The sequence below is a fragment of the Plectropomus leopardus genome, chromosome 24 (assembly GCF_008729295.1).
Source record: "Plectropomus leopardus isolate mb chromosome 24, YSFRI_Pleo_2.0, whole genome shotgun sequence".
Taxonomy (NCBI): Eukaryota; Metazoa; Chordata; class Actinopteri; order Perciformes; family Serranidae; genus Plectropomus; species Plectropomus leopardus.
Window position 1 is genome coordinate 262,060 of NC_056486.1, and position 22,417 is coordinate 284,476.

At 43.5% G+C, this 22,417-nt stretch overlaps 4 protein-coding genes across 4 annotated transcripts; 3 read left to right on the forward strand and 1 right to left on the reverse strand.

Annotated features, from left to right (window-relative positions):
• The first annotated feature begins 3,086 nt into the window (after nt 1-3,086).
• cavin2b (caveolae associated protein 2b) lies at nt 3,087-10,439 on the forward strand. The gene is given in 7 exon segments (XM_042513207.1): nt 3,087-3,412; nt 4,802-4,942; nt 5,702-5,737; nt 5,739-5,804; nt 7,559-7,825; nt 7,917-8,069; nt 8,740-10,439. Coding segments are annotated over 7 exon segments (1,245 nt in total). The 5' UTR covers nt 3,087-3,175; the 3' UTR covers nt 9,085-10,439.
• A 212-nt stretch (nt 10,440-10,651) lies between these two features.
• On the forward strand, nt 10,652-12,775 carry ebpl (EBP like). Its single transcript, XM_042513304.1, has 4 exons — nt 10,652-11,421; nt 11,509-11,578; nt 11,665-11,803; nt 12,133-12,775. The coding sequence occupies exons 1-4, from the start codon at nt 11,245-11,247 to the stop codon at nt 12,383-12,385; spliced, it is 639 nt and encodes a 212-aa protein (XP_042369238.1). The 5' UTR covers nt 10,652-11,244; the 3' UTR covers nt 12,386-12,775.
• Nucleotides 12,776-12,862: 87 nt separating this feature from the next.
• Nucleotides 12,863-17,170, reverse strand: arl11 (ADP-ribosylation factor-like 11). Its single transcript, XM_042513347.1, has 6 exons — nt 16,896-17,170; nt 16,730-16,795; nt 14,712-14,829; nt 14,032-14,068; nt 13,745-13,872; nt 12,863-13,062 (listed from the first exon to the last, which is right to left on the reverse strand). Exons 1-6 carry the CDS (start codon nt 16,926-16,928, stop codon nt 12,932-12,934), a joined length of 513 nt encoding a protein of 170 aa, XP_042369281.1. The 5' UTR covers nt 16,929-17,170; the 3' UTR covers nt 12,863-12,931.
• A 1,919-nt stretch (nt 17,171-19,089) lies between these two features.
• eef1b2 (eukaryotic translation elongation factor 1 beta 2) lies at nt 19,090-22,223 on the forward strand. Its single transcript, XM_042513057.1, is given in 8 exon segments — nt 19,090-19,214; nt 19,217-19,238; nt 20,454-20,576; nt 20,662-20,785; nt 20,874-20,940; nt 21,118-21,243; nt 21,841-21,908; nt 22,095-22,223. Coding segments are annotated over 8 exon segments (672 nt in total). The 5' UTR covers nt 19,090-19,159; the 3' UTR covers nt 22,182-22,223.
• Nucleotides 22,224-22,417: the final 194 nt, after the last annotated feature.

Consider the following 22,417-nt stretch of genomic DNA (forward strand, 5'->3'; position numbering starts at 1 on the left):
CCGTTCTGCTGAGAACACTCTGTACACAGAACATCACTACGGGCTACATAACGCTCGTGGATAAATATAAACAAACATTTAATTTATTTTAGAAAACACAATCCCAGAGTCACATGATCCCACCACTTAACCCAGATCAGCTGTGCTCTCTTTGATCACTGCCAGAACCGCCGCCAGAACCGCCGCCAGAACCGCTGCCAGAACCGCCGTCAGAACGCAGCTAGGAGCGAAATGCTGCTAGAACCACTGCTGTAAAACCCCGACCGAAACGCTGCTGTAAACCCCGACCGAAACGCTGCTGTAAACCCCGTTTAGAACTGCTGCTAGAAACCCTGTCAGCACCACTGCTGTAAACCTCGTTAGCACCGCTGCTGTAAACTCTATTACAAACGCTGCTTGAAACATTACTGTAGGCACTCTTTGGAAAAGAAACACCACTGGATTTTGGAAACACCTCTGAAAACGTTGCAATATGTTGCAAAAAAACATCTTTGACGAGCCAACAGCGTTAACGACTGTTAGCTCACACTCTGCGTGACGGGGATCAGAGGGAGGGACAGTGCTACCTTTTTGCCGCTGTGGGTCAAGATGACATCATCAGCGGTAACACCGGCGAGGTAGCTCAACCAAAAGCACGGCTACGGCGCCCACAACTGGCAGCCGGCTCGCAGATCCTGATGGACAGATTTTAAGGTATCATGGGGGGGGGGGGGTGAGTTTAATCGGACGTAAAATTAGCAAACGCCTAAAACATCGTTGGTGTTTTAGTGCGGCAGGAAGTTTCCTAAACGTCCCTGCAGACAGTTTGAAATGAGCGCCGTCAGTTTCCAAACCGCCATGACACATTTCTGTTTACTGTGTCGACTTCAGGCGTCAGTCAGACGATACTGGATCACAGTAACACACACACACACACACACACACACACACACACACACACACACACACACACAGTAACACACACACACACACAACAACAACACACACACTCACAGTAACACACACACTCACACACACACACACAGTAACACACACTCACAACAACAACACACACTCACAACAACAACACACACACTCACAGTAACACACACACACACACACTCACAGTAACACACACACTCACACACACACACAGTAAACACACACTCACAACAACAACACACACACTCACAGTAACACACACACACACACACACACACACACACACACACACACACACACACACAGTAACACACACACTCACAACAACAACACACACACTCACAGTAACACACACACTCACACACACACACACACACACACACAGTAACACACACACACACTCACAGTAACACACACACACACAGTAACACACACACACTCACAGTAACACACACACACACACACACACACACAGTAACACACACTCACACACACACACACACACACACACACACTCACACACACACACACACACTCACACACTCACACACACACACACACACTCACAGTAACACACACACACACACACAGTAACTCACACACACACTCACAGTAACACACACACACACACACACACACACACACAGTAACACACTCTCACACACACACACACACACACACACACACACACACACACACACACACACACACACACACAGTAACACACACTCACACACACACACACACACACACACACTCACACACACACACACACACTCACACACTCACACACACACACACACACTCACAGTAACACACACACACACACACAGTAACACACACACTCACAGTAACACACACACACACACACACACACACACAGTAACACACACTCACACACACACACACACACACACACACACACACACACACTCACACACACACACACACACACACAGTAACACACACTCACACACACACACACACACACACACACACACACACACACACACACACACACTCGTGTTTTTGGGGTGAGGTCATCTGGAAGAAAACCTCGCTCGCCCCCCCCCTCCCTCGCTCTCTCTCTACAAACACAAACACAGACCTGCCCCCCGTCGCCATGGTAACAGGCCCGTCCCATGCCCCCGGCCGCCATGGGTAACACCCCCCTCCCTCTGGGTGTGGTGGAGAGACACTGAGCTCCAGGCGAAAAGCTGTGGAGAGAGAGTTAACCCCTTCATGACCGTCTCACATGGTCTAATTTAATTAAAAAAAAAAAAAAGTATTTATTTGATTTTTATGTTTTAGTCAGAATTATAATAAATACATTATTTATCGTATAAAAGTACTAAAAGCATTTATTTATTTGTTACTTTTATTTAATTTGTGATCAGTTTATATTTTTATACATTTATTTGTTTTTTATTCATCCTTTTTATTTTCATTCTGTTTTGTCATTTTGTAATTTTATTTTATACTTTTTTTTAAAGTTAAATTTACATTCATTTACATGAATTCAATTATGTATATATTTATATATTATTTATTCAATGTTTGTATTCATTGTATTTTAGATAGAAATATACATTTCCTTTAGACTTACAGTATAATAAACACAATGATGTTGATTTACTCATTTGTTTTTTTATTTTATTCATAACAATAAAAATTACTTTCTACTTTCAACATTATAATAATTAATTATTAGATTTGAATTAACTATTTTCATTTTTTATTAATCAAATGAAATGAAATTGAACAGAATTCTCTTTATAATATTTATCATTTTGTTTATGAGTTTTTATTAACGTGTGTTTGTTTATTTTCTCCTCTCCGTGTTTTTATTTCTTAAAAGTGTCTTTTATTTTGATATTTCTGATTTTCTTTAAGACAGGAGAGTGTTGCAGAGCCCTTCACAGTAAAAGACTCTTCCTGTTTGTTAAAGGAGCAGTCCGTCTCTTTTCACACACACACACACACACACACACACACACACACACACACACACACACACACACACACACACAGCTGCTCTGGCACTCACGGGGTTAAAGGTGTGGACGTTTCCACAGTTGGGAAGTTGGACGGAAAGTTTTTCTCTGAGCCAGCCAATCAGAGCGCAGCACACACACACACACACACACACACACACACACACACACACACACACTCAGAGCAGTGAGGTGGAGCTCAGAGTTTTTCGTCGCTGCAGTTTTTGGGAGTTTTCGGTCGGACTGAGGACAGAGTCGTCATGGTGACCACCGAGACCCACCAGAGCCAGGACTTGCTGGTCCCCTCCCAGAACCAGGACCTGCAGGACCTGCAGGACCAGCAGGAGGAGGACCAGGTCTCACCCTCGTCCCCTCTGGCAGGACTGGACCCGGAGACGATGGCTCAGGGTCCCGTCAACGCCATCACGGTCCTCACGCTGCTCGACAAACTGGTCAACATGCTGGACGCCGTCCAGGAGAACCAGAATAAGATGGAGGTGAGCCACGCCTAAACCACATGACCCAGGGGGACCAGAAAAAACTCAGAGACCAGAAACTCAGAGACCAGAAACTCAGAGACCAGAAACTCAGAGACCAGAACTCAGAGACCAGAACTCAGAGATCAGTAGACAGACCAGAAACGTGGACCAGTACAGACTGCAGTGGCAGAGGAAGTAAATAGATCCTTTACTTTAGTAAAAGTACTACCACAACACTGTAAAAATACTCTGTTACAGTAAAAGTCCTGCATTAAATATAGTGCTTTAGTAAAAAATACAATCAGGAAAAAGTACTTAATGTATTAAAAATAAAAGTACTCGGTGCAGAAAGATCTTCAAAACAACAATAAACCGTAAAAAGAACACGCCCAATTATGACAAAAATATTAAAATTATTAAAAAAAAACAGTCCTAAGACCAAAAAATTTTTTTAAAAATAAAACAAACAAAAAAAACAAACAGAACACCACAAACCTCAAAGCTAAATAAATAAAAAGCTTATAAATAAATAAATGAATTCAAAAACCTCCCCAAAATCAAAATTATCAAGAGAAGAAAAAAATTACATAAAAGAATAAAAAAAAACACAATATTATAAGCAAAACAGGAGACCCCCCCCCCCGAAAAAAACCAAACTATTAATAAATAAATAGAATAAACACAAAACTTCAAAATTTTACAACAAATAGAAAAAACACCCCAAAAATGACCTAAAAAGAATGAAAAAAAATTCAATAAAAGAAATCAATAACAAAATTGAAAATAGTGTCCTGACAAACTTTCCAGACCAAACTCCACTTAAAAAACAGCCGATTTAGTCGTCACAGTTGACTTATGCCTCACTGCATAAAGAAACAGAACCAACGTGATAAATATCACACAAGTGTCCAAGTTCAGGCTGCCACGTCCGTAAAAACACCCAAACCAAACCCCACTTAAAAAACTGTTGATTTAGACACTTTAGACTTTATCTGAAACTAAATGAAGAAGCAGAACAGACGTTGATCCTGATGTTTTACAGAAACTGCTCAAACCAAACTCTATTCAAAAAACAGTCCATTTAAGCTCTAGCTTGGAAACGGTTTCTCGTCTCTCTCTGACCTTGTTTCTTGTCCTTTTTTGGACCCAAAGATCTAAATCTGTCCATCTGGCATACGTCACATGACCCCTGGGCCGAAGGCGTCACATGACCTTTGGCAGAAACTCGTGGGTTAAATAATGTGGGCACCACATGTTTCACTGCGCTGCGACTGGAGATTCCTCACACGTTTTCACATCAGCAGAAAAAAGTCCTCGCAGACTGAGACGTCTGCTAACATGTTAGCCGTTAGCCGTCCAGTTGAGCCCGTAAATGAGCAGGCTGCTGATTGGTTGGTTGTGTCTCAGGTGCACCAGGTGGAGATGGAGGGCGTGGTCAGAGGGATCCAGGCCGACATGACCAAACTGTCCAAGAGCCACAGTCACACGTCCAACACCGTCAGCAAGCTGCTGGACAAGAGCCGCAAGCTGTCCGTCACCATGAAGGAGGTAAACGACGCACACCTGGACACCTGTCCTTAAATATATGTCACACCTGTCCTTAAATATATGTCACACCTGTCCTTAATATATATAATATAATCACATAATATATATAATATAATATATAATATTATCACACCGTCCGTCACCATGAAGGAGGTAAACGACGCACACCTGGACACCAAATATATACATCACACCCTGACATTAAATTAAATATATCAAGCATTTTGAAACATATCTCACCTGTGTGTAAACATGTGTCACCTGTCTGTAAACATATCTCACCTGTCTGTAAACATATCTCACCTGTCTGTAAACATATCTCACCTGTGTGTAAACATATCTCACCTGTCTGTAAACATGTGTCACCTGTCTGTAAACATATCTCACCTGTCTGTAAACATATCTCACCTGTCTGTAAACATATCTCACCTGTCTGTAAACATATCTCACCTGTCTGTAAACATATCTCACCTGTGTGTAAACATGTATCACCTGTCTGTAAACATGTGTCACCTGTCTGTAAACATGTATCACCTGTCTGTAAACATGTATCACCTGTCTGTAAACATGTGTCACCTGTCTGTAAACATGTATCACCTGTCTGTAAACATGTATCACCTGTGTGTAAACATATCTCACCTGTGTGTAAACATATCTCACCTGTCTGTAAACATGTGTCACCTGTCTGTAAACATATCTCACCTGTCTGTAAACATGTATCACCTGTCTGTAAACATGTGTCACCTGTCTGTGTTGCAGGTGCGAGACAGGATGGAACGTCAGGGTGTCCAGGTGGAAGAAGCTGGAGGCAAACCACGCCCACCTGATCAGCAGGAACAACTTCAAGGTTCTCATCTTCCAGGTGAGAGGTTCCCCACAGACAAGAAGGTGCTCCACAGAGAGCAAGGTTCTCCACAGAGAGCAAGGTTCTCCACAGAGAGCAAGGTTCTCCATAAACAGGAAGGTTCTCCACAAACAGGAAGGTTCTCCACAGACAGGAAGGTTCTCCTCAGACAGGAAGGTTCTCTACAAACGGGAAGGTTCTTCACAGTCAGGAAGGTTCTCCACAGACAGCACTGTGGTTCTCTGGTTGTCTCTCAGTCTGTTGCTGGTTGTCAGTCTGTGACCTTATTTGGTCGTCAGCTGGAGGAGGAAGTGAACTGGAGAACAGAGGTGACATCATGCTGTCCGGTTGTCATGGTAACAACAAAATGTGTTCTGAGGTCAGTGAGTCGATCCGTCAGCTGTTCTCAGGTCAGAACCCTGCGGTCAGTTTCAGGTTGTAACCAGAACACTGTACATGTGTGAGTGTGTTTCAGTGTGTACGTGTGTGTATTAGTGTGTGTTTTCAGTGTGTGTGTGTGTGTGTGTGTGTGTGTGTCAGACACTAAATATTCCTGTCCTCCCTAAAATTCCCAGCATTCCTCAGAGCATGTGTGAGTGTGTTCAGTGGGTGTGGTTCTGTTTAACCCTTTCAATGATGTTCTCCTGCCTGTCAGGTTCTCCTGGTTCTTGTTCTGAGAGGGGAGAGAACTCTTCAGGCTGAATGTATTGTTTTGTACTTTAAAATCTACTGAATGGACCCATTAACAGTACTGTTCTCTGAGGATAGTGACGTTCTCTACTGACAGCAGGGTTCTTCATGGATAGTATGTTTTTCAACAGCTTGCAAAGTTCTTCTCAGACAGGTCAGGTTACATTCTCCAGTTACGGTTCTCTACAAAAAGTATGTACTGTGGTTCTTCGCAGACATTCAAGGTTCTCCACTTAAGGTATTCCTCTGATATCAAAAGTTCAATAGTAAAGTTCTCCAAAGATAGTGTTTTTCTCCACAAAAAGTTTGGTTCTTTAAAGATAGCAAAGTTCTCCAAAGATCATGTTTTTCTCCACAAAAAATTTGGTTCTTCACAGACATTTAAATTTCCCCACAGAGTGAATGGTTCATCCCAGAGAGCAAAGTTCTCCACAGAAAGTATAGTTCTTCACAGTTCGTAAAGTGTTCCACAGAAAGTATGGTTCTCCCAAAAAGTTTTCCAAAGATAGCACAGGTCTCCTCAGAAAGTAACATTCTCCAACAATGGTTGAAGTGTTCTAAAATTCGAGAAATGTCTTAAAATCCTAGAAATGTGTTGAACTATTAGAAAAGTCCTAAAATCCCAAAAACGTCTTAAAAGTGTCCTGAAATTCAAGAAACCCCTCAGAGCATAAAGTTCTCTGTAGATAGTAAGGTTTTCCTCGGAAAATACAGTTCTCAGAGAATATGGCTCCCTGTGAATAGTAAGGCTCTCCAAAGACAGTGTGGTTCTTCAAAATAGTGAAGTTCTCCAAAGATTGTATGGTTCTCCATATATAGTGATGTTCTCCACCGACAACAGTTAAGTTTTCCTCAGATAGTAAGGTTCTCCTCAGATGTAAAAGTTCTCCAAAGACAGAAAAGTTCTCCTTAGACAGTATGGTATTCCACAGATAGGCAAGTTCTCCACAGACATAAGGGTTCTTCACAGATTTTAATGTTCTCATCAGTAAAGCTCTCCAAAGATGGTTTGGTTCTCCTCAGACAGTAAAGTTCCAGGTAAGGTTCTTCAGATATCTACCCATATTTTTTGTTTCCCTCAGGAGGAGAACGAGATTCCCTCCACTGTTTTCGTGAAGGATCCTCCTCCATTCCCTCGTGATGAGATTTTGGAAGAAGGCGATGAATCGGTGGCGGGTGTCGTCGAGGGCAACCAATGCCAGGAGGGCGGGCTCCATACCATCGACCTATCATCTGACGAGGACGTCGGGCTGGAGGCTGAGCTGGAGGACGAGGAGCTGTGGCCACATGATCTGGAGAACATGGAGAAATCCAGAGCCGAGAAACTGAAACGTTCCAGTCTGAAGAAGGTGAGAACCACAGACAGACAAACAGGTCTTCTGTCAGACAGACAGGTGTTCTGTTGGTCAGACAGGTGTAACGGTCTCTCTGTCTCCGCAGGTGGACAGTCTGAAGAAGGCGTTCTCCAGGCAGAACATTGAGAAGAAGATGACAAAGATTGGAACAAAGATCGTTTCTCAGGAACAACGAGAGAAGATCAAACAGAGAACCTCCAGTCTGAAGGTTTCCCCTCTGACCTTCAGCATCAGGAAGGTACCTTGTTCTTATGTTCTCATCAATCTGAAACACTCTTGGTTCCTCTAAGGTTCCCCTCACATTTTCTAAAGGTGCCACCAATGCTCTTCAAAGTTTCATCTAGATGTACCACATGACATTCCTCTAACGTTTCCCCATGAGTCCCCTCAGCAAGGTTCCACTAACACGCCCATCCACAGAGATTTCCAGTACACGCAGCGTGTTTTGTGGAACCTTTGCTGTCAAACCTGAGGCAGAAAATCAAGAACAGAACGATCTGGTGCGTTCTATGTTTTGTTGCTGGTTACGGTCGCTAAACAACATTCTGCAAAATTCACCACGTGATTTTGTCGACATCCCCACATTGGTTGCCGCATGCTTTAGTTGACAAAACAGAATCACGTGATTTTATTGCCGAGACGTAACCATGTGCTTCCGTTGCAGAAACTTAATCACATTGTTTTGTTGCAGAGACCTAAACTTTATCGCATTTTTTGTTGACGTTCCAGGATGCTGTAAAAAACATTGGGACGTTCTTGTGTTGTTTGCAGCATCCCGGAGAGTCAGCAGCAGACGGATACTTAGGGCGTAAGATGCAGACGTTAAAGTCCAGTGACAAAGTGGCAACATGTTTGGACTGACGAAAACGTGCCGGTCGTTCCTCTGACCTCTGACCTCTGTGTTGCAGCCTCGCAGCAGCTCCGACTCTCAGCCTCCTGACGCCTCCCCTCCGGTGGGGGAGTCCGTCACCGCCGAGGCCGACGTCCAGCTGTCCCCGCTGGCCAGCTCTGACCAGGAAGTCCCCTTTACCGAGGTCCATGCCCAGCTGGCTCCGGCCGAGCAGGAGGAGAGAGAGGAGGAGCAGGAGGAGGTGAAGGAGGAGGAGCAGAACGGGGAGGAGGAGCAGGAGGAGGTGAAGAAAGCGGAGGCGTCCGGCATGGAGGCGGATGTGTCGGTGGTCTCAGAGGGAGTCAGTGAGGAGTACGCTCTGTCCTCCACCCTGCTGCAGGAGGAGAAACAGGAGGAGTGCTAAACACACGATCCACATCAATGTTCCTTTAGAACGTCGAGCTGTTACCTGCTGAATATCGCTGTTCTTGATAAAGTTCCTCATATCTGATCGTCTCTGCTGATGTTCTTCACACGTGAACACAAAAACTAAAGAAAACAAAACAAAACATGGATCTCCAACTTTTTAACTAAAAGGCAAAAACACGTTTCTGATTTTTAAAGTTTCGAATGAAGTTGTAGAACTTTAACGTTATGTTCTTCAGCTGATCTGAAAACCTTAAAAATAAGAACGCTTTAAAGGTAGAGATCCGTGGTTCTTTAGTTTTTGTTTGTTTTATACTGATATAAACTTTAACATACATGTAACATTTCAATCAGCGGGACCCAAAAAGAACCTGACAAGGTTCTAACAAACACAGAGAACTCAGGGGTCACTGAGGTAAAAATGGTGCTTAACAGATCCCTGAGAATACAAAATGTTCCTCTAATGTTCCACAAATGATCCCCCATACAGTCTAATGTCATACTCACCTTGAGGTTCCTCTTAGGTTCTACCACTGTTTCCCAAACATTCCTCCGAGATTCGTCAAAGGCTGCCCTAACTCCAAAGGCCAAGGTTCCTTCTAGAGTTCCTAGAATATTTTGTGAAGTTCTACTTCGAATATAGCCTTAACATTCCCATAAAGTCCTTCCAAGGTTCCTCAAAGACTCTTAAAATTCCCAAAAGATCCCTATAGTTAAACTTAAGTACTTATGAGGTTCTCCTGTGATTGGACAAAGTTCCCCAAGCTTTCCCAGAAAGTTTTACTTTTTGGTTCCTCCGGGGTTCCCCTTAATATTCCCCTACGTTCTGCCTGAGGTTCCTCTGAGGTCTCTCAAAGATTACCACAGGGTTCCTACAAGGTACCTCTGACATTCCACTTGGGTTCCCTCAAGGTTCCACTGAGGTTCCAGCTTGGTAGTTTTCTGAAGGTTCTCCTGTCTGTTAGAACCTGTGTTCCTGAGAGGAACTCTGCTGTCTGAGAAGTTTTCATTATTGTTATTATTATTATTATTATTATTGATGTTTGGTTTCTTTTGATCAATGAGCTGATTGATAAGCAGCCTGTCGACTTTAACCCTTTATTAACCACACAGGAGTATTAATGACTGTCACAGCGACACAAACACTGATCAGACTGATCGACGATCAGACTGATCGACGATCAGACTGATCGACGATCAGACTGATCGACGATCAGAATCATCATGTTTGTTGTTCTATATTTCTATGTTTATTTTTACACTAACAGAACGTTTCTGCTGCCAAAGAACATTTCCTGTTTGACTCGAGTCAGACTGAACCATGTAATCAATAAACTCTGTGTAACCCTCTGACTCCGCCTCCTGACCATCGTTTCACAAACAAACAAACAAACAAACAAACAAACAAACTGCTGCTGCAGAAAATACAAACAACAAAACATGTTTCTATGATGTTAGGACATTTTGAGGATTTTGGGACAATTTTAGGATTTTATAATATTTGAAATATTTTAACAGGTCTCTAGGATTTTAGGATGTTTCTAGAATTTTTGGATGTTTTGGGGATTTTAGGAGTTCTCAGGATTTTAGAACATTTCTAGGATTTTAAGCCATTTTAGGATTTGAGGACATTAGAGGACATTTTGAAGACCGCAGGATATTACTCGGATTTTGGACATTTCTTGGATTTGAGGATGTTTTGAAAAACATTTCTAGGATTTTGGGAAAGTTCTAAGATTTTAGGACGTTTTCAGGAATTTAGGGTTTTTGTAGGATTTCATAACATTTCTGAGATTTTAGGACATCAGGTTCTTGGCTGGTACTTCTGTCAGGAGGGTCCTCCTCTGTCCCTCTGTCCTGGTGTCTCAGCGTCTCAGAGTGTCTCTGCTGTGTTTCTGCTCTGAAGCTTAAATTTGCTGTTTTTTGAATGGAGTTTGCTTCACACTCTGTTGACCTTTGACCTCTGCTGTCTGTGGGAGGGGGCGGGTCCAGAGAGTGGAGTGGTCTCCATAACAGCCAATGGGGGGCTGGGGGCGGGGCTTAGAACATGCTCAGCCAGTAGAGACAGGCAGAGGCGTGGCCTGAGACATCAGTCCACGTGTACTCCTTGTGAGTCTGAGTCTTCCTGCAGAGCCGGATCTGTCCTCTCTGACTGCAGATGGACTCTGTGGTGTCCCCCGGTCTCTCTCTGGTCTCGATCCTCTCTCTGTTAGCATGTAGCGTCCAGCTGTTAGCCGCCGTCCTGCTGACACGCAGGTATGGTGGGCGGAGCTCTGCGGAGGACAGGTGGGTCCTGATGTGGCTCTTCTATGATGTCATCGTCCACCTGACACTGGTACGTCTCGTCCCTGACACTTGTTTGTAGCTTGTTGTCCGTCCACAGGAAGCTCTGATTGTCTCTGTCCTTACTGTCCGTCCTCAGGAGGGTCCATTTGTCTACATGTCCCTGGTGGGGACGGTGGAGACGTCTGAAGGTCCTCTGGCTGAACTCTGTGAGTTAAACTTTAGTTAGTACTCATGTTGTACTGGTGTACTTGTACTGCAGTAACTTGGGGAGTATTACTGCGTGTGTCTGCAGGGAAGGAGTACGGTAAAGCCGACCGCCGCTGGCTGATTTCGGACCCGACCATCGTCTCCGTGGAGATCCTGACGGTCGTCCTGGACTCTCTGCTCGCTCTGCTGTTGATACACGCAGTACTGCAGGACAAGTACTACAGGTAATACTGCAACTACTGCTCCCACAAAATTACTGTCAGCTGTTGTAGTACTGTGATTTTACTCTGCAGGGATACTCAACTTATGGCCCGCGGGCCAAATCTGGCCCCTGATAGGGCCCCTGGTGAACTGACAATAAAAATGAAGCGATTTGATGGTGTCCTCGGTGACGGTGTCCTCTGTGACGGTGTCCTCGGTGACGGTGTCCTCGGTGTCGGTGTCCTCTGTGACGGTGTCCTCGGTGACGGTGTCCTCTGTGACGGTGTCCTCTGTGTCGGTGTCCTCGGTGACGGTGTCCTCTGTGACGGTGTCCTCGTGTGTGTCCTTACAGACATGTCCTGCAGGTGTCTCTGAGCGTGTGCGAGCTGTACGGCTGCTGGATGACCTTCTGTCCTGATTGGCTGGTGGGCAGTCCTCACCTGGACACGTCCTCCCGGCTCCACCTCTGGGTCTACCTGGTGTTCTTTAACGGGGTCTGGGTCCTGGTCCCGGCTCTGCTGCTGGTCCAGTCCTGGTTCTCTCTGAGGATGCTGCACGCGCTCCGAGCGGACGGCGTCGGCAGACACAAGAAAAAGAATGCGTAGAGAGGACGGACGTTTTCAGAATTCAGTTTTTAATAAAAATACTTCACGAACCAAAATATCTCCTCCAAACCAAACCTCAGTCCAAAAACCTGCAGCTTTACCTTCAGTAAGACCTTTTATACTTCTGTCGACTTCTTATCAAAGCTGAAACTGAGCAACTGATCGTAAAAAAGGTTCATTAATACGAGCCGTTAATGATCCTTCAGCCTCATTAAAGACTGATCATCAATCAATAATCTTCATTTCATCACAACTGTTCACACCAAACAGCTTTTTAACTTTCAGTGTTACTGTCACTTTAAATCATCAAAGTCTGAACGTTTCCCTCACAGCCTCTCCTTCTGTGCCCTCCTCTCTGCTCCTGCTCCTCTCTGCTCCTCCTGCTCCTCTCTGCTCCTGCTCCTCTCTGCTCCTCCTGCTCCTCTCTGCTCCTGCTCCTCCTGCTCCTCTCTGCTCCTGCTCCTCTCTGCTCCTGCTCCTCTCTGCTCCTGCTCCTCCTGCTCCTCCTGCTCCTCTCTGCTCCTGCTCCTCCTGCTCCTCCCCCTCTCAACTCTTCTTGATGAGTTTGCTGATGGACACGAAGGCCTGTTGGAGGCCGAGACCCTTCAGAGCGCTGCAGGCCTGAACCTCCCACAACCGGTCCACGAGACTGGGAAGATCCAGCTGATTGGAGATCTGATGGAGAGGAGGAGCAGGAGTAGGAGGAGAGAGGAGCAGGAGGAGGAGAGAGGAGCAGGAGGAGGAGAGAGGAGCAGGAGAAGGAGAGAGGAGCAGGAGAAGGAGAGAGGAGCAGGAGGAGGAGAGAGGAGCAGGAGGAGGAGAGGAGCAGGAGAGAGGAGAGAGGAGCAGAAGGGGGAGGAGGAGGAGGAGGAGAGAGGAGCAGGAGAAGGAGGGGGAGGAGGAGGAGGAGAGAATGAGGACGATAGTTAGAAATGTTTAAATTCACAACTAGTGTGTGTTGTTCCCTAAATAGGAAGTGTCCTGTGTTCTTGTTCCCTCGCAAGGAAGCTTCCTCTGTCTTTGTTCCCTAACTAGGATGAATCTTGTTCTCTTTTCCCTGACTAGAAAGCTGTCTTTATCCTTGTTCCCTAAATAGGAAGCCTCCTCTGTCCTTGTTCCCTAAGCGCCCAGTGTCTTGACACTGCTTTGTTCTTATGCTCTCTGTTGCTACTGTCTGGGTGGAGCTGTCGGAGAACCCTGGTTCTCTATGGTTCTTTGTGGTTCTCTGTGGTTCTCCATGGTTCTCTGTAGTTCTCCCTGGTTTTCTATGGTTCTCCATGGTTCTCTGTAGTTCTCCCTGGTTCTCTGTGGTTCTCCCTGGTTCTCTGTGGTTCTCCCTGGTTCTCTGTGGGTGTTCTCCTCTGGTTGGTCTGGAGTTGGGCAGATCCTTCTTGTTGGCCAGAACCATCAGAGGAACTCCGCGGAGCTTCTCGTGGTTCAGGATTCTCTTGGAACCTTCTGGTTCTCTGGCAGCCGTTCCGTGTCCTCTCGGATGGTCATGGAGTTGGGCAGGTAGTACCTCGACATCTTGTTGGCCAGAACATCAGAGGAACTCCGCGGAGCTTCTCGTCAACAACAGGATCTTCTCAACAACAACAACTGGGCCTCAACAACAACAACGTCAACAACGATCAACAACTGTCAACAACACGAAGACCAGAGCCTTACAACGCAACAACAGGTCAACAACAACATCAACAACAACAACATCAAAAAAAACAACAACAACAACAACAACAACAAACAACAACAACAACAACAACAACAACAACAACAACAACAACAACAACAACAACAACAACAACAACAACAACATCGACCACAACAGGTTGTTTGTTTGTCTGTTTACTGTGTTTATTTTTTTCTTTTTCTTTATATTCTTTAACGTTTTACTTTGTGTCTTTGTTTTACTTGTTTGTCCATATTTTCTTTATTGTTTATTTTGTCTTTTTTTCTTTGTCTTTTTACTTTGTGTCTTTATTTTGTTTGGTTGTGTGTTTGCTTTGTTTGTCTTTATTTTCGTCTGTTTACTTTGTGTTTTTGTTTGCTTTGTTTGTGTTTTCTTTGTCTGTTTACTTCTTCATTTTTCTTTGTTGATTGACTTTGTGTTTGTTGTGTTAACTGTCTTTATTTTATTTTCTTGTCTGTTTACTTTGTCTTTATTTCCTTTTTTGTTTACTTGGTCTTTTTTCTTTGTTGGTTTACTTTATGTGTAAAATTGGTCACATCAGGGTCATGTTTACATTGTGTTTTGCTTTTTGTTCTTTATTCTCTTTGTTTTCTGTTTGTTTCTTTTGTTTGTTTGTTTGTTTGTTTGCATATATTTACCTCCAGTTGACTCTCATGTTCTTCTGTCCTCCGACGTCCCACACAGTCAGAGACGTCTTCTTGTCCAGGTCCAGAGTTCCCACATTGAATCCAATGGTCGGAGACGTCTCCATCACCTGCAGACACACAGACGACCAGTCACACCTGAGGCTCTCTAACACGACCACAGTCACACCTGAGGCTCTCTAACACACCACAGTCACACCTGAGGCTCTCTAACACGACCACAGTCACACCTGAGGCTCTCTAACACACCACAGTCACACCTGAGGCTCACCACCACAGTCACACCTGAGGCTCTATCACACGACCACAGTCACACCTAAGGCTCTCTAACACGACCACAGTCACACCTGAGGCTCTAACACGACCACAGTCACACCTGAGGCTCTCTAACACGACCACAGTCACACCTGAGGCTCTATAACACCACCACAGTCACACCTGAGGCTCTATCACACGACCACAGTCACACCTGAGGCTCTCTAACACGACCACAGTCACACCTGAGGCTCTATACCGACAGCAGTCACACCTGAGGCTCTATCACACGACCACAGTCACACCTGAGGCTCTATCACACCACCACAGTCACACCTGAGGCTCTACCACACGACCACAGTCACACCTGAGGCTCTCTAACACGACCACAGTCACACCTGAGGCTCTATCACAGGACCACAGTCACACCTGAGGCTCTCTAACACGACCACAGTCACACCTGAGGCTCTCTAACACGACCACAGTCACACCTGAGGCTCTATCACCCACAGTCACACCTGAGGCTCTCTAACACCACCACAGTCACACCTGAGGCTCTATCACACACCACAGTCACACCTGAGGCTCTATAACACGACAGCAGTCACACCTGAGGCTCTATCACACGACCACAGCCACCTGAGGCTCTATCACACCACCACAGTCACACCTGAGGCTCTACCACACGACCACAGTCACACCTGAGGCTCTATAACACGACACCAGCAGTCACACCTGAGGCTCTATCACACGACCACAGTCACACCTGAGGCTCTATAACACGACCACAGTCACACCTGAGGCTCTACCACACACGACCACAGTCACACCTGAGGCTCTACAACACGACAGCAGTCACACCTGAGGCTCTATCACACACCACAGTCACACCTGAGGCTCTCTAACACGACCACAGTCACACCTGAGGCTCTCTAACACACCACAGTCACACCTGAGGCTCTACACCACCACAGTCACACCTGAGGCTCTATCACACGACCACAGTCACACCTGAGGCCACACGACAGCAGTCACACCTGAGGCTCTATCACACCACCACAGTCACACCTGAGGCTCTATCACACCACCACAGTCACACCTGAGGCTCTACCACACACCACAGTCACACCTGAGGCTCTATAACACGACAGCAGTCACACCTGAGGCTCTATCACACGACCACAGTCACACCTGAGGCTCTATAACACGACCACAGTCACACCTGAGGCTCTATAACACGACAGCACAGTCACACCTGAGGCTCTATCACAGGACCACAGTCACACCTGAGGCTCTCTAACACGACCACAGTCACACCTGAGGCTCTCTAACACGACCACAGTCACACCTGAGGCTCTATAACACCACCACAGTCACACCTGAGGCTCTATCACACGACCACAGTCACACCTGAGGCTCTATAACACGACAGCAGTCACACCTGAGGCTCTATCACACGACCACAGTCACACCTGAGGCTCTATCACACCACCACAGTCACACCTGAGGCTCTACACACGACCACAGTCACACCTGAGGCTCTATAACACGACCACAGTCACACCTGAGGCTCTATCACACACGACCACAGTCACACCTGAGGCTCTACCACATGACCACAGTCACACCTGAGGCTCTATCACACGACCACAGTCACACCTGAGTCTTTACATACCGGGGGTATCACTCACTAATTGTTAACCCTAAAGTTGCTGTGCACACACCAGCCTTCACACCTGTCCTGCTCAGACTCACCTGTCCAGTCAGCAGTCTGGCCAACAGAGTCGTCTTCCCGGCAGAGTCCAAACCCATCAGGATCACCTGGACACAAAAACACACCTGTGAGCCATCAGAACGTTCTCCGTCATGAGCAGAGACTGTCAGGCAGGTGAGAGTCACACCTGTCTGTCAGGTGAGTTACCTGAGGAGATGCTGAGCTGTGACCCTGACCCATCGCTCTTCTTCTTCTTCAGCTGTATGAACACCGGCGTGTGTGTGACTGAAACTCACCTGTCTGACATCTCCCAGGTGTGTTCAGCTTCATTCAGACCGTTGACCAATGGGAGAGCAGCATCCAATCGCAGCACGTCATGTGACCGTGGGACAGGTCTGACTACATTTTTGTATCAGAGGCGGGTCGAGAGTCAACCACACAAAGAGAACGAAACCTGCAGTGAAATCCACCTCAGACATACAAAGAAGAAGAGGTCAACATATAATAATATTAATATCAATATTTATCAATATTTATCAACAATATTCAGTCTCAATCAATTACATTAAAGACTACAGTGTGTGACAACTGTAACTGTTGAATATATATATTACTTAAATTATGTAGGCTTAATGAAGCAAAATACGACAAACACAAGTGACACAAGTAACCCTAACCCAAAAATTACTGAGATAATATAACAATAATAATAATAATAATAATAATGATGATAATAATAATAATAATAATAATAATAATAATAATAATAATAATATTAATTGTATATAGCAGTTTTCATGCAAAGCAGAAATCAAAAGGTTCACATTAAAAAACCAAAAAAAAAAAAAAAACTAAAACATCGTAAAAGAAAATACTTTTTCATGTTTGTTTTTTATTTAATTCTTCTTTTTTTTTTTAAGTCCTGTCAACTTACTGTGATATATTGTTCCCAATCGACATGTAATCAGTATTATTATTATTGTTAGTAGTAACAGTAATAATGGGTTGTTATTATCATTATTATTGTAGTTGTTGATTTTGTAGTTGATGTCTACAGTCCGCAATTTATAAAAAAAAAAGCAAATAAATGATAAAGTTCCCTCATATTGTGTTTTTTTGTGTTTTTTTTGATTTTATATATCATCATCATCATCATCATCATCATCATCATCATATTATTATTAGAATTATTATTCATCATCATCAATTAAAACAAAACATAGTTCTCATTTTTATGAATAAAAACAAAACATTCAAATAAATAAATACAGTAAGTAAAGTAAATGAAGTTCCTCATATTTTGTTTAATTATTGACTCAAATAATAACAATTATTAATGAAATAACAGTCCTGAATTTATAAATCACATAATACAAATAAATTATGCAAATAAAAAAAATAAAATACTTTCATTACAATTCTTGATGTTGTTTTTTTTTCATATTATTATTGTTGTTATCATCGTCATTATTATCATTATAAGTAATGTTGTGATTATTTTTTGTTTTTTATTATTATTATTTATAAGTAATGTTGTGATTATTTTGTTGTTGTTATTATTATTATTATTATAAAGTAATGTTGTGATTATTTTGTTTTTTTTATTATTATTATTATTATAAGTAATGTTGTGATTATTTTGTTGTTGTTATTATTATTATTTATTATTATTTATTTTTTTTTTAATTTTGTTTTTATTTTTTGTTGTTATTATTTTTTATTATTAAAGTAATTTGTGATTTTTTTTTTGTTTTTTTTTTTTTTTTTTTTATTTTATTATTATTATAAGTAATGTTGTGATTTTTTTTTTTTTTTTTTTTTTTTTTATTATTTTTTATTTTATTTTTTTTTTGTGATTTTTTTTTTTTTTATTATTATTATTATTATTTTTTTTTTTTTTTTTTTTTTTTTTTTTTTTTTTTTATTATTATTATTATTTTTAAGTAAGGTTGTGATTATTTTTTTTTTTTTTTTTATTATTATTTTTATTATTATAAGTAATGTTTGAAGGTTTTTTTTTTTTTTTTTTTTTCATTTAATATTATTGATTATTTTGTTGTTTTTTTATTATTATTATTATTATTATTAAGTTTTTTGTGATTATTTTGTTGTTGTTTTATTATTATTATTATTATAAGTAATCTTTTGATTATTTTTTTTATTATTATTATTATTATTATCAGTAATGTTGTGATTATTTTTTGTTGTTATCATTATTATTATTATTTTTTTATAATTACCTTTATTGTTTTTGTAGTTATTTGTTATGAACACCTCCTCCTCCTCCTCCTCCTCCTCCGTGCAGTCCTGAGCTCCGTGCTCCTGCGGGGGAGCGGGAGCGGGGAGGAGCGGTGTCCGGTGAGGAGGGGTCTGTCTCCGGGTATAAAGACCGGCTCTTCCCGCCTCCTCCCTCCTTCTTGTTGCTCCTCCTGCGGCTCCTTCTTCCTCCTCACCGGCTCTTCTTCATCGTCATGGGCTTCGGCGACCTGAAATCCGCCTCCGGCCTCAAGGTGCTGGACGGCTTCCTGTCGACCGCAGCTACATCGAGGGGTCAGTACGGTAGAAACCCGGCAGAACCCGGTAGAACCCCAGCAGAACCCGTAGAGGCTGTGGCGGAGTTCCGCAGGGGGAAGCTGGCTGCAGCCGGCCGCCATCTTGGCTCCACGCTGAGCGAGCTAGCGGCGGCTAACAGTTAGCCGACAGGCTCATAGCGCAGTTTAAACGTTAAAATGAGCCAAAATAAACCGACAGAAAGCTTTGAACCGTCCGCGGCTCAGTCCGTAGAGCCCGCTGCTGACAGCAAACGAGTTGATGTCCAGCTTGAGGTTTTATTTACTGTTTGAAGTGAATAAGTAGCCCTGAGGTAGCGTGGAGCCACATGGCGCTAACATGCTAGCTCAGCTGCTACGTGTCTCATGAGTGAACTGTGAAGTTCCCACAAAGGGTTAAATTAATGTAACACGGAGTTATTCTGATCTAAAGATGAACAAAAGTATTATTAACGTAAGCTGAATGCTAAAGTTCAACTCCAGTGTAGTTTCAGACCCTGTAAACGCTGGGACCCAGTGTGTATGAACTGTGTATGGAGGCTTGAAATACACAATTAAAAAAATATAAAACAAATGAATAACTGAATCACATGAGTTGGGCATTTGCCTTTTTTGTTTTTCAGTTACAGATAACACATTAATACACAGATTGTTTATCTCTTGAATAGTAATTTTGAGACCAAATGTGTGCTGGCATCAGTTATTCACAGGAACACAAACAAAATCGCTCAAGAAACTATTGAAGTTTTTACGAGTTTAAGAAGAAAACACATTATTCTGTTTTTTTTTGATGTAGACAATTTAAAGAGGAAGTTATCTTTCAAACTATAATTAATTACACTTTACAAAAGTATTAATCAGTATTTAGAAGCAGGTAAAGGTGTGTATAAATATTTGTATCAATTTTGTGGCTTTTATCTGAAATCTAATTCACAAATTAAAAATAATAAATACAATTTTAAAAATTGAGTCAAGTTTTAGTGGGCTTTTTTTAGTAGGAAATACTTTTTTTTTTGTAAAATGATCTATTTCGAAATATATTGCTGCGTATATCTATATATATATATATATATATATATTTTGTGGAAGTTGTTTTATATTCACGAATCACAGTTAAACCCGGATTGTCACTTTTTTAAAAAAAATTTTTTATACACGATGTTGGCACAAACCGACGTCCGTATGTGTGCACTGACGGCGTCTCACCTGTCCTCAGGTACGTCCCCTCTCAGGCTGATGTGGCGGTCTTTGAGGCGATCTCGTCCCCGCCCCCGGCCGACCTGTGCCACGCCCTCCGCTGGTACAACCACATCAAGTCGTACCAGAGCCAGAAGAGCAGGTGAGGGCGGTGACATCACCAGGTGTGTGGGTGCACAGGTGTGTGTGTGTGTGTGACATCATCAGTGACCTCGTCCTCCTGTCAGCCTCCCAGGTGTGAAGAAGCCTCTGGGTCAGTACGGCCCCGCGGGTGTCGCTGACGCCACCGCCGCCTCCAAGGACAACGACGAGGACGAGGACGACATCGACCTGTTCGGCTCCGACGAGGAGGTGAGGTCACGGCGATGTGGCGGTGATGTCATCGAGCACCCGGAGGTATCTGTCGTGTGTTAACTGTTCCCTCTGTGTGGTCTGGCAGGAGGACGCCGAGGCGGCCAGACTGAAGGAGGAGCGCCTCGCCGAGTACGCCGCCAAGAAGTCAAAGAGTACGTCAACACAGAACGCTGCCGCCTGATTGGCCGGCTCTTCATGATGATCAACCAATCACCATCTTTCGGCTGACAGCCTGATGGACGCCTTGTTTACCTGAGAGAGCCTCGGCCTCATGTGACTGTAAGTGCTGGCAGGTTTCCATGGTAACTGACCCTCCCCCTCCTCCTCAGAGCCCGCCCTCATCGCCAAATCTTCCATCCTATTGGACGTCAAGCCGTGGGACGACGAGACGGACATGGCCAAACTGGAGGAGTGCGTCCGCAGCATCCAGATGGACGGGCTGGTCTGGGGACAGTGTAAGAATACTGCATGACACAGTACAACATAATACAGGCAGTAATCCATTACATTACTGTACACAGGGTTCCCTGGTACCTGGAAAACCTGGAAAACCTGCTTGTAATGCCAGTTTGTAATGCAACATGCAGTAAATTCATTTTTGAGAGGAAAACGTGACATTTGAACCTGCTGGTATTTTTCAAATAATAAATAAATTCAGTTTTTTATTCCCTGATTATTACAGAATTATTTTCTGTTCTGTGTGGTTTTTTTTTGTTTTTTTTTTTTAGAAATTGTGAAATTTTTGTAGATTTTCTTTTTCCAAAGAACTTTTTATATTTGAAAAGATTTGAAATTTGGTTCATGATTTTGTTTGGGAACCTTGAATACACAGAACTACATAATATTGCAGTATTGTAATATTGCAGTACTGTAATATCGCAGTACTCGTCTCTCTGCAGACGTGATGATGATCTAACTCACCATCTTTCGGCTGAAGGTGTGATGTCACTTTATGATCTGAACTGTGAGCAGAGAGACTCATTAGTGATGATTAATGATGATTATTGATGATCAGTGATCAATATTTGACGTGTTGACTTCCTGTCCGGCAGCCAAACTGGTCCCAGTGGGTTACGGCATCAAGAAGCTGCAGATCGGCTGCGTGGTGGAAGACGACAAGGTGAGAGACGCACCTGCTGGAGCCTCATTTGTTACACTTGACGTGTGTGTGTGTGTGTGTGTGTGTGTGTGTGTTCTTACCTGTGTGTGTGTGTGTGTTTATTCTTACCTCTTTGTGTGTGTGTGTGTGTGTGTGTGTGTGTGTGTTTATTCTTACCTGTGTGTGTGTGTGTGTGTGTGTATTCAGGTGGGCACAGACGTCCTGGAGGAGCAGATCACAGCCTTCGAGGACTTCGTCCAGTCGATGGACGTCGCAGCTTTCAACAAGATCTGAAAACAAACATCACGTTAATAAAAAGCACTTGAACACAAAAAACCTGTGTGTGTGTGTGTGTGTGTGTGTGTGTGTGTGTGTGTGTGTGTGTGAGCTTTATTCACTGAAGGAGGCGCAGGAGGAGGCGCAGCTCCTTGAACAGGAAACCTCCTGATGGTTGACGCTGTCTGTATTGAGATGTGACGGAGAGAAACACTCGGTGTGCGTTTACGTGACGTCCGTCATAATTTAATGTT

What these genes read in the sequence shown, in the direction of transcription:
- arl11 (XM_042513347.1), bottom strand. Translation starts at nt 16,928, where the DNA reads ATGGGTCAGGGTCACAGCTCAGCATCTCCTCAG. An exon ending in ACAGCTCAGCATCTCCTCAG is followed by an intron (nt 16,796 to 16,895) that starts GTAACTCACCTG and finishes TTTTGTGTCCAG; the next exon opens with GTGATCCTGATGGGTTTGGA. An exon ending in CATGAGAGTCAACTGGAGGT is followed by an intron (nt 14,069 to 14,711) that starts AAATATATGCAA and finishes ATGTTGTTGTTG; the next exon opens with ACCTGTTGTTGCGTTGTAAG.
- ebpl (XM_042513304.1), top strand. Translation starts at nt 11,245, where the DNA reads ATGGACTCTGTGGTGTCCCCCGGTCTCTCTCTGGTCTCGATCCTCTCT. An exon ending in TCATCGTCCACCTGACACTG is followed by an intron (nt 11,422 to 11,508) that starts GTACGTCTCGTC and finishes GTCCGTCCTCAG; the next exon opens with GAGGGTCCATTTGTCTACAT. An exon ending in AGGTCCTCTGGCTGAACTCT is followed by an intron (nt 11,579 to 11,664) that starts GTGAGTTAAACT and finishes GTGTGTCTGCAG; the next exon opens with GGAAGGAGTACGGTAAAGCC.